We start from the raw sequence: 12,400 nt of genomic DNA on the forward strand, positions 1-12,400 counted from the left end.
TCAATATTCCAAAACACTGTAGTGACACCAGACTGATGGTTTCTATTTGTGGATGCGGAAGATCAGAGGCCAGGGTAGCAGCCACCACCTATGGAAACCTAAACACTGGGGTGAATGGAGGTCATGAGCAGCTGAGGGGCTGTGCTGGTCAGCTCAGTGCTGCACTCTGTCAGATGGGTTTCTGACATCAAGACACCCAGGACACCAGGATGACTAGGAACATGGTGCCTGGGGCACACATGGCGACTGCATTCTGTTCAGTCCTGTTCTGCCCCTCCAGTTTGCATCTCCTGAGGACAGCCAGATGCAGCTTCACACTGGGGTTGCTCACAGCACTGGTAGAGTGACCCCAGGATACTGGAGCCAGCAGCATCAGAGTCGGTTCTGAAGCCGTCCTACAGCACATCTCCCCTGGAGTCTGAGTACTTACCTTATTTCCTCCGTTTTCACAGGGAAACTCGGATTCCAGCGTGCAGACCGAATATGAAACAACAGTCCAGACATGTACATTTCACCAGTCATGCCCCTGCCTCAGTATTCTTAGACACCCACTCCCCTCTGTAGTCTGCAGTCCAGTCTAGACAATGCCCTGCCCCTTTAATCATGGAAAACATGGGATGAGCGTGTAATTCTTAGTGTCATTGTGACACTCTGTAAGCTTGCAGTCCCATGACTGCTAGTGAACACCCTAAGATTAGTTAGAAGGCAGCATACATGTTCCTCTAAGTAACTGGATAACCAAATAAATAGTACTTGAAGTTTTTGAAAGAAAGTGTATGTTCTTTTCTGCAGAAAATAAAAAAAAAGACAGGGGAAACACAGGAATATTGTCGGGAGCTCCGAGAAGATTCAGAACGCAGATGTGAGTCGGGTGCAGTGAGTGCTGTGTGGTCTCCCTCAGCCTCAACTCACCCCAGGTGCTGCTGGCAGCCTTGGCCACTTGTGCCAAGGAGCAGTGGCTGGTTAAGGGCACTGGAATAGGAGGGGGGTGATGTCATCCCTGGCTGGACTTTGCTCATTAAGGGGTGGTGTGGGGGGGGGTATTTGTCAATAATGTTCCTTTGAGACTTTGAAGATGTAATTAACAGAGCTAAAAAAAAAAAAAAAGGCTGAGAGACATCTCCACTACACAGCCGTGCTTTTCTCCTTGTGTCTTTTTAATCTCCCAGATTAGTAAAAGTGTAATTGTAACCAGAATTAACAATGATCTGAAATTTGAACATTGTAGATAAATATCAAGCATGAGATACATAAGTCAGGTAATGCATGGCCATAGCCTGGGGCAATTCTCAGAATTTGTTTTCTCTCTGTGTATCTGTCACTTGTCTCTCTGTCTCTGTTTGTCTGTCTCTCTCTCTTTCTCATGTTTGTGTGTGTATGTGTGTGTGTGTTCATACAAACTTTCATTAGTTTTCACTGTGTGGACTCTGAACCTTGGCGTTCAGCTGTTAGTTATAGACACTGCCCTTACTAGTGTCCAGCAGAGTGACCCAGAGTCCCCATCCCTCATCTGCCGTCTTGTCCTCTCCCTATCATGTCATTCCTGTGTTCTACTGTCACTCAAAAGCAATGATCTATAGGGCTGCATCCAGTCTGAATGCTTATTTCACTGTAAATAGTGACATGAAATTACAGAACAATCTACGAGTACAAATGACTTCAGGGAAAACGTGGATATTTGTATGACAGTCGCCGGGACAAAATCGATAGTCTTAAGACACCACACATTCTGCTCACAGGATATGGAGAAACGAAGCTGTACTCACCGTCCTCCCTGGTAACTGGCTTTCTTTGTACATGAGGTGCCATGTAGGCTTTGGGGGCAGAAAAGTCAGCAGCCATCTACAAGGCAGATGGAACTGTGGAAGCTAGCCAGCAGGGGACACTTCCTGTCAGTACTAACTCTTTTCCCCGCATATTATGAACCGTCTGTGTGGTTCCTTCTGCAATAAGGTCTTACCATCAAGTTCTAGGAGGTAACCAAAGCAATGTCCACAGCCTGTGTAGTTTTGCAGTCTCATGCAGGACGGGCATGGGAACTAAAGATATCCCCCACCTGGCACTTGGCTGTCGGGCAGTGCATGGTTTCTAGGAGCCATGTCTCTTGTGTAGAACATGTACATCCATATGAATACATAAAGAAGAGTAGAAAGAGACTTTTCACTCTGACATTCTTAGGGTTAAATGTTCCCTCTGTGCCCTCACTCTCATCCCTGTCCCTACTTCAAAGTCCTTCCCCATCACTCTTCTGCCCTCTTCACCACCTCACCATCTCTGAGATTCTCAAAGCTCCAAGTTGAATCCTTAGCCCACAGAGGTTTGGGCTTACTTCACAAATCAGGTTAAAATAAGTCCTCAAAATAAGTCTGATTTCCCTTTGGTAGTACTAGTTTATGATACTCTATTGAAGAGATCCTACAGACTGTGGTTCTTCTGGACAAAGGACACTGTTTGTGACCTGAATATTTCATGACCCCGAAATGTGGCAACTTCATTAGGAGTTATGATGGTTCTAACTACGGATAAAAATTCTGCTCTGAAATTTTCTTAAATTACAAGTAAATTATAGACCTCAAATACCCAAGCACAGGGAACTTCCTCTGTTAACACAGTCAGATTAAGTCACACAACACTGAGATTCATTCCTAGGACCACATGACACAAACCCCACAGCATTCTTGGTTGCCTAGAAAATATCCAGGAACACCACCACCTAGATGAACAGCTACACTGGACAGTCAGATTTCACCCTGGTGGAATTCTTCAGTCAATCCAAACACCCTGCTCTGCTTGCTGTGGTCATATTTGTGGTTTCCATTATGGTCCTGATTCTTCTAATACACTCTAACACCCGTCTCCACACACCCATGAACATGTTCATCAGCCAAGTGTCCCTCTATGTGACACTAGCAGTTCTGGCTGCCTGTCCTTTGACCAATATAGGGTTACAATTAATGTTAAGATTTAAGAGCATACTAATAGACAAAACAAACCTATTATTTTTTTGTCATGGCCACTTAAGGGTCTATTTCTACATGGTCATTTAGACTATGGAGGGGCCTCTGAATCTTTTAGCCTCTCTTTAACGAAATGAGCCAAGATTGGGGAGACGTGGGGGTCTTTCTCATCATGGTCTCCTTTGGAAGCACTGGGAGCATGTCCCTCAGTATTGACTCTCCTCATTTTAGAAAGTGCACTGATTATCATCCACCCTGTGGAGCCTCTATGGCCTCCTGAGCAGGAGAACAGGTGACTCACCTGAATGGTGGGACCTTTTGAAAGATGTCCTACAGCCCCATGGGACCTAGAGGACCTTGAAAGACCAGGGTAAAAGGTACTGCCCCTTTAATCCCTCTGTCAGTTCAAGGGGGCTCTTCAACACCCAGGAAGTCCGTTGCACCAATCTGGCCTGATATTTTTAAATTTTGTATAACACAAAGTTTGGTGACAATCATTTTGTCCTCTAAGTCAGACCTAGTAGATATTTCTAAGAGCATATTAAGAACTTTAGAGCACTCTAATAATTTATATAAACACTTAACTGAACATTGACCTTAAAATTTTGATTAACATCACTTAATGATCTTTTTGGCTCACCTTTATATATTTTGCATAAGTTACTCAGACCTTCTGTGACCTGTTGAGGATTTTCAGCTTTGTATTTATTGTTTGAATTTTGGAAATATTCAGTCATCTTCTTTAGAGATAAATGTTACAACTTAGAAATACTCTTTTTTACTAAAAATATCTTTATTGCTATTTCCTTATACCATTGCTTCTCTGGAGAAGAATGCACAGATAGAAGATGAACTCTTATTTGGAGGGAGACAGTCACTGGGGACAGTAGGGATAGGGTGGAATCATCGAAGGAATCAGAACTGGAAGCTGCCAGTCTTTGGTCTCACAGGCACTAAAACTATGAACAGTTATGTGACACCGTGAGCCTCACTAAACCACTGAAGATGCTTACAACCCTTTGAACATGAACAGAGAAACTTTCTAGCAAATTCTCTCCAGAAGGAGGCAGGTGGGATGCACACAGTGACAGCACGTTTCCCACGGCCTCTGCATCACTAGGAACAACGGCAGCTCTGCGTATCTGTGCTCAGGTCATACCATGTATACGCTCCCTTATTCCCATGAACTCTTTGTGTTGCCTTTCTAAGAACATCCACATTGTGGCGTGGTTCATAATTATTTTATTAATGAGATTTTATTGTTTTATGAAGCTGTTATATTTTCCCCTTCTTCAACAAAGGTCCTCATGACTTAGTTTCAAGGACTCAGCAAAGTCTTCACATTTCAAGCTGGAGAAGTTCATGCAGGACATTGGTCACACAGGAGTGACAATCTGTAGGACAGGCAGGCGACATTGGGGTGGAATGCTGTCACCTTGGCAGCTACATGTGCATTAGATGCTGGATTCTCTGGATCTACTGGTGGCCCTTCCCTGACAGCACACAGCACCTCAGACACCTGTGTCCTAACAGTGCTTAGTCAGCTGCCTCAATGCTGGACACAGCCTGGAGCCCCACAGAGCCTCTGTCACCTGCAGCTGATGCAGATGCCCCAGACCAGCAGGAACAGGGAAAGACCCCATTTCTCTCCCCTCCCCTCTTCTAAGTCCACCCTGGGCCAGCACTCAGACCAAGTGAGGAAGGAGTCAGGACACTGCTCCATCTGCAGCTAAAGCCCTGGGAACCAGAGAGGGCTGAGCTTAGGAGAGTGACCTGATGAGCAGAGGACACTGCGTGCTCAGAGGATGGGTGGGAACACTGCCATGGTGTGGGAACACCATCAGAAACTTTAGGATTCAGAAAAAGTTCAGGGCAGTTCGACTGCAGGATCAAGAGTGAGGAGTTGGATCCATCTTAGTCCCTGTTTTATACCATGGTCAACTACACAGTTTACACATCACAGATGTCTGCAGCGTAAGGCTGGTGTGACTTTCTGAAGTGTGACTTTTGTCCACATGATGGTAATATAAATAGTCACATTTTCAACTAAAGCATTTGTAATGGTACGTTGTTCTGTAATCTTCATGTCACTATTCAAAAAGAAACAAACATTTAAACTGACTGCAGCTCCAATGAACATGGCTTCTGACTGACAGCAGAATGCAGGGCTGAGTGATGGGGAGAGGACACGATGACACATGAGGATGGGCCCTCAGGACTGGTCTGCGACATGCTAGGAAGGGGAGTTGAACCCCAGGCTTTGGACTCCACACCTAAGAAAGGTAGCATGTCACAAAAACTACTGAAAGTTTATATGAGCACATACACACGTGTGCACACGCACACACAGAAACACACAGAGAGTCGGAGGAGAGAGAATAAAATTCTGTATAGTGAACAAGGTCCTGCACATAAACAACAACTGACTCATGTTGGACCATAATACTACACAGGATGGTGATTTCCAGGCTATTGGTAACACTGGCTATAACTTTGCACTTTTACAAAGCTGAAGAGTAGATGAGGCTGTGGCTGAGGTTCAATCACCATCCCTGGCTCGCTTAGTTACATCCTTCTTTAAAGTCCCACAGGGGAGTTATTAATGATTCTTTATCCAGGAATGAGCAGAGTCCAGCCAAGATGACGTCACTTGCTCCTGTGCCTTGTGCACTTAACCAGCTGCTGTCCCTTGGCCCATATGACCCAGGCTGCAGCTGCATCTGATGGTGAGTCCACCCGACAGGAGAGAATGCACGGCACAGGGTGGACGCTGCACAGGCTGTTCCTTCTTCAAGGGGTTTGATTATCATTTATTCTCTATTTATGTGAGAAACAAATTTCTGCCTTCTTTTATTTACTTTTTGGATTTTTGGTTTTCTGGATTGCAGAACATGCTTTGTAGACCAGGCTGGCCTTGAACTGAGAAATCTATATGTCTCTGTCTCCCCAGTGCTGGGAATAAAGGAGTGTACCTCCACACCCAGCTTCTCCCTCATGCTTCCCTTTAGCACTTCCAAGTTACAAATGGAACAATATGTATCACACACACACACACACACACACTCATCAGACTTGCCTTGATTTCATTGCTGATCCCCAAGCCCCAGTCTCACGAGTGCTAGAATTTTAGTAGGCATCACCAACACACCCACCCTTCTTTCGGTATTTTTACAGTTCATATTACAATCCATTAGTTTTCCAAGACTGTCTCTTTTATGGTTGATTTCATTTCAAGTGTGGGCAAAATTTAGTGTTACAGTAATGCAAAAATAATTGTCTTAATATTATCCATGGCTCATCATATAAAACAGACTGTGGATGATCTAAACAGAAACTATAAATTCCTGGGGACATGGTGTTTCCCATAGAAGCAGGCAGGTACCACTCTGTGCCTACCTGTAGGCTATGCTCTCAGACTGTGCATTATTGTGTGATGTGAGGCAGATTCTGAGACCCTGAGCTTCTCCACTGTAAGGGAAGAAAACGCGGTGACTGCTATGGACGCACAGGGTGGTTCAGGGATGCTGCTGGCTTGGGATGATGCTTTGTCATTTCTCTGCCTTCACTGTTAGTAACACCCAGTGTTAGCAGTGCACCAAGCTGTTCACGTGAAATCAAACAGCACAGCAGGGGTAAGGGCAAGGCAGCTGCTGGTCCCATGCCTTGTGCAGACAGAACTTTTCTGTGTCATGTTCTCTGGTTGCCTTGTTGTCAGTGTCCCCAGTTCACCAGAGTGCGCTGCCTTCCCAGCTCACTGTCCTGTGCCTCCCCTGCCTCCTGACCTCCACTCACCCAGCAGACATGGTTCAGGGATCCTCATAGATCGGGGCACCATCCCCAGTGCTTGTCCACTGTGTCCATAAATATAACTTAAGACAGCATGAACCCTAAGGTGAATATGGGAAGCTTCAGTTTAGAACAGACGTAAGTTTCCTTTCACAAATTAACCTCCTTAAAGGGAAACTATCATGTGTCTTTCTGTCCCTCTGTTTGTTGTCTGTCTCTATCTCTCTCCATCTCTTCCCACAGCTCTAAGGTTTGTCTGACGTTTATATGAGGGCATCAAGGACCTGGCCATGTCCTCTGCTCCATCAACAACTTGGCAGAACATGGCCCTTTGAGGACTTCATTTTCAGGTGTTGTTTTGTGTGTGTGTGTGTGTGTGTGTGTGTGTGTGTGTGTGTGTGTGTTTAGAATCTTGGCATAGATTAAAATGTTTCTGAGACTTGTGACTGGTGTCTCAGCAAACCCTCTCATGTAACTATTGTTAACATATCAGAAAGAAGAGATTTAATTTCCTTCCTATTGCTCAGAGCTGTCAAGATCCAGTATCTACTAATTCAGAAACAAAAAAGAAAAACTTCAATAAATCCCCTATCTTTGAGAAGAGGAGTTCACTGAGCCACGTTCTGCTTTTTCTCACTATGCTCTCCCTATTTAAACCTTCAAATTTAATTTCCGTGTGTACTGTTTTCCCAGCACAGGGGGACACTAACCTTGTAGTGCAATCACGGTTACTGTTTCCTTAAATACACATACATACATACATAATTATTTGCATCTAACACAGAGGTAGGTTGTGAGCATGAAGCAGAGGGTGGTGAGCCACATTCAGGGACATCTCAAGGCTGTCTTCTCCCTGCTCCTCAGACTCCTTGAAAAAGTAGCTGATGGTCGTAAAGATGCTGTCACCACACCCTGGCCTGGACACCAGCAGTGGCTGCTAAATCCTCTGCCTCCGCTGAGGCTTACAGACAATGATGGACTGTTTGAGGAGATGAATTTGGAGAAGCAGAGGTCAGAGAAGGGTGAGACTTCCCATTATCTCAGTCTAAGCAACGCTGCATGAGCAAGCATGTTCGTTGTATTGTGTGTCTATATTTGCATATGACTATGTTTACATGAATGTATATTTAAGGAGAATTCATCTTTCAAAACAATCATTTACCAACAAACTTCAAATCAAATTTAAGTGGACTACGTAAGTTTAAAAATTATTTATTTTATTCATTTATTTTGTGTGCAGAATTCTGCCTTCAGGCGTGCCTGCGCCAAAAGGCAGCACTGGAACTCATTATAGATGCTTGTGAGCCACAATGAGGTTGCTGAGACTGAACTCAGCCAGTGCTTTTAACCTCTGAGCCATCTTCCAGCCCTCCTGTGTGCATTTTTCAATTAAGAGTTTTTAGAAAATTCTTCTAAAGACCACGTTCTTCAATGAATACTAAAATGGAGAGTACATCTCATAAAGTGTTGATATTATAAGCATCTCTGTGATTCTTTTCTTTGGAGTTTGGCACCAGAATATAACATATACTTAACATATAACTATTCAGAGTAAATTTTTACTAAAGAAAATTTTTTATTAAAGAAAAATTCCCTATGACTATTTCATTGCCTGCAAAAATCCACTGATAGAATTCTGCTTCTTTTCAGCAAATATTAGAAAGAAATTTTGAAACAAAAAACTTAATATCAATTAAATAAATTATACTTTCCTTACCCTAAGAACAGAACAAAGATTGCAATCCTTGAAAATATATGCTGAGGTCCTTAGATTGTGCACTCAGACAAATGAAAACAATGATACAAATTGAAAAATATTCTTGTAGTTATGAAAATTCTCACCTTATCTGTGAAAGAACCACCATAATTGGTAAGTGGTATTGCACAATGTTGTGTAATATGAGGTAAATATAAAAAAACTGAATTGTACCTCTATGTAGTAGGAACTATTTTGTATTGTTTTTATTGAGCAATACATTTTTATGCACTCCCCTCCCTTCCTTCTCTCTCCCCTTCTACCCTCTCCCATGATCCAATGCTCCCAATTTATTCGGGAGATCTTGTCTTTTTCTATGTCCCATGTAGTTCCATGTATGCCTCTCTTAAGGTCCTCTTTGCTGTCTAGGTTCTCTGGGGTTGTTGGCTGTAGGCTGGTTTTTCTTTGTTTCATAACTAAAAGCCACTTATGAGTGAGTACACATGATATTTGTCTTTCTGGGTTTAGGTTACCTCACTCGATATATTTTTTTCTAGATCATACATTTACCTGCAAATTTCAAGATGTCATTATTCTTTACTGATGAATAGTACCCCATTGTGTAAATGTACTACATTTTCTTTATGCACTCTTTTGTTGATGGGCATCTAGGTTGTTTTCAGGTTCTGGCTATTAAATAATGCTGCTATTAACATAGTTGAACACATATCCTTGAGGTATGATTGAGCATCTTTTTGGTACATACCCAATAGTGGTATTACTGAGTCTTGAGGTAGATTGTTTCCTAATTTTCTGAGAAATAACCATACCAATTTCTCAAGTGCTTGTACAAGTTTGTATGCCCACCAGCAATGAAGGAGAATTCCCCTTACCCCATATCCTCTACAAGATAATCTATCGTCAATGTTTTTGATCTTGGCCATTCTGACAGGTGTAAGATGGAATCTCAGAGTTGTTTTGATTTGTATTTCTCTGATGGCTAAGGATGTTGAACATTTCCTTAAGTGTCTTTCAGTCATTTGAGATTCATCTGTTGAAAGTTCTTTGCTTAGGTCTGTACCCATTTTTTATTGAATTATTAGTTCGTTTGATGTCAAATTCCTTTAGTTTTTGTATATTTTGGAGATCAGTCCTCTATTGATGTGGGGTTGGTAAAGATCTTTTCCCACTCAGTAGGCTGCTGCTTTGTCTTGTTGACTATGTCTTTGCTTTAAGAAACTTCTCAGTTTCAGGAGGTCCCATTTATTAGTTGTTGCTCTCAGTGTCTGTGCTGGAGGGGTTATATTTAGGATGTTGTCTCCTGTGTCAAAGCATTCACGTGTTCTTCCACTTTCTCTTCTATGAGGTTCAGTGTGGTTGGTTTGATGTTGAGGTCTTGGATTCATATGGACTTGAATTTTGTGCATGGGGATAGATATGGATCTATTTTCATTCTTCTACATGTTTATATCCAGTTATTCCAGCGCCATTTGTCTGAAACTGTTCTTAAGAATAACTTTATTCATTAACTTTCTTAATAATGAGTTTGTGTCTTTCCTTATTTGCCTTTGTATTTCATTTGTTTGTGTTTATTTCTTTTGGTCAGTAATTCACTCTTTTTGTTAATAACAAAGAAAACAGCCTGTGGAACTCAAGAACTGACTAGTATAGGGCATTATGAGTCACCAGGAAGATCATGACCATGAACTGTGATAGATCTACTCTGGGTTGTGATGGAGCTACTACAGAGGTGAATTCCTACTCTTTTAAAATCCTTAAATTACAGTTAAATTATTCTTCCCATATCTAAAGGCCCAAGGAACCTTCTCAGGGTTAGTTTCTCAGCACACTAGACTTGTACACATATAAGTTTAGAGTTACTAACAGCAAAGCCTTTTTGATTGCCTAGGAGACACCGATGAACATCACTTCCTGGATGAGTAACTACACTGGACAGCCAGATTTCACCCTCGTGGGATTATTCAGTCAATCCAAACACCCTGCTCTGCTTGCTGTGGTCATATTTGTGATTTTCCTGGTGGCCTTGTCTGGCAATGCCCTCTTGATCTTTCTGATACACTCTGACACCCGCCTCCACACACCCATGTACTTTTTCATCAGCCAGTTGTCCCTCATGGACATGATGTACATTTCTGTCACTGTGCCCAAGATGCTCATGGACCAGGTCCTGGGAAGCCACAGGATCTCAGCTGCTGCCTGTGGGATGCAGATGTTCCTGTATATGACACTAGCAGGTTCAGAATTTTTCCTGCTGGCTGCCATGTCTTATGACCGTTATGTGGCCATCTGCCATCCACTCCATTACCCTGTCCTCATGAACCGCAAGACGTGCCTCCTCCTGATGTCTGCCTGCTGGTTCCTGGGTTCCTTGGATGGCTTCATATTCACCCCTGTCACCATGACCTTCCCATTCTGTGGATCCCGGGAGATCCATCACTTCTTCTGTGAGGCCCCTGCTGTGACCAAGCTCTCCTGCTCAAATACCTGGCTCTATGAGACCTTCATGTACCTGTGCTGTGTGCTCATGCTTCTCATCCCTGTGACAGTCATCTCAAGCTCCTACTCCTTCATCCTCCTCACAGTGCTCAGGATGAACTCGGCAGAGGGCAGGAAGAAGGCCCTCGCCACCTGCTCCTCCCACATGACCGTGGTCATCCTCTTCTACGGTGCTGCTGTCTATAATTACATGTTCCCTGCCTCCTTCCACACTCCAAAGAAGGACATGGTTGTGTCTGTGTTTTACACAATACTTACCCCTATGTTGAACCCACTAATCTACAGTCTGAGGAATAAGAATGTCACAGAGGCTCTGAAGAAATTTGTGGGTGTGAAATCCCTTTTCCTAGGAACGGTAAAGCAAGTAATGTAGAATGAATGTCTTCTTCTCCTTGTCTCTAAACATCTGTTCCAGGTCTCACGCTGATGTCCTCATGTTACAGGTCCTCATCCATCGTGTCTCGTTGCACAGTCATCCAATTTGAAGAATTATTTCTCTATTCTGAAATTTTCAATTACATACTTCTTGTACATTCAAAACCTTTGTCTTCTGCCAATGTTGTATTTTACGAAGTTGTTAGTGGCTCTTTAATTTTGTGGGACAATAGTCTTATCATTCAAAATCATGTTATACTGAGAAATAAATGGCCATGAGGTGTTCAACTGATAAAACATAGAGTCAGTTAGAAGCAAAGTGCTTATCCATGTTAAGAAGAGGTGAATTGATTAAATGACATATTGGATTAATTCTGTGAATTTTCTTGGTAATTTATGTATATTCAAAATTTAATAAAAATAAAGATGTAGTTTTATCTGTTATATGATGTGGGAGTGATTTCTTATTAATAAAGAAACTGCCTAGACCCATTTGATAGGCCAACCCTTAGGTAGGCGGAGTAAACAGAACAGAATGCTGGGAGAAAGAAGCTGAGTCAGGGAGTCGCCATGATTCTCCCACTCCAGACAGATGCAGGTTAAGATCATTCCTGGTAAGCCAGCTCTTGGGCTACACAGATTAATAGAAATGGGTTAGATCAATATGTAAAAGCTAGCCAATAAGAAACTGAAACTAATGGGTCAGGCAGTGTTTAAAAGAATACAGTTTCCGTGTAATTATTTCGGGTAAGGCTAGCCGGGTGGCGGGACACAGCCCGCCGCTCCGTATTTCAACAGAGTGGTACCCAACGTGCTAATGAACTCCACGTAAAACCTGAGAGGACTTAAAAAGGAGAGAGAGAGAATTTAAGACAGCTTTTTGCTGTTTGTGGGTTGCGTGCCGCAAAGAAATTGTCCTGACTCAGCAGCAGGAAAGAACTGGCTGTTTTAAAATGCCGGCTTTCTGGGCTGTGCCGCCATTGCGATCTCTGTCTGGCTCCTGTGGGAGACAGAGCTTTTGAATGGAGCATTTGGAGTAAAGCTCTATGGCTTGCTTGATGGCAATGTG

The 12,400-nt window shown here is 42.9% G+C and overlaps 1 protein-coding gene across 1 annotated transcript; it reads left to right on the forward strand.

The window, feature by feature from the left end:
- Positions 1–10,357: 10,357 nt before the first annotated feature.
- On the forward strand, positions 10,358–11,329 carry LOC121456792 (olfactory receptor 2T29-like). The gene has a single exon (XM_041665253.1). The coding sequence runs from the start codon at positions 10,358–10,360 to the stop codon at positions 11,327–11,329; it is 972 nt and encodes a 323-aa protein (XP_041521187.1).
- The last annotated feature ends 1,071 nt before the right edge of the window (positions 11,330–12,400 follow it).

The sequence above is a fragment of the Microtus oregoni genome, unplaced genomic scaffold, assembly GCF_018167655.1.
Source record: "Microtus oregoni isolate MIOR12 unplaced genomic scaffold, Mior012 000015F_ref0000493, whole genome shotgun sequence".
NCBI lineage: Eukaryota > Metazoa > Chordata > Mammalia > Rodentia > Cricetidae > Microtus > Microtus oregoni.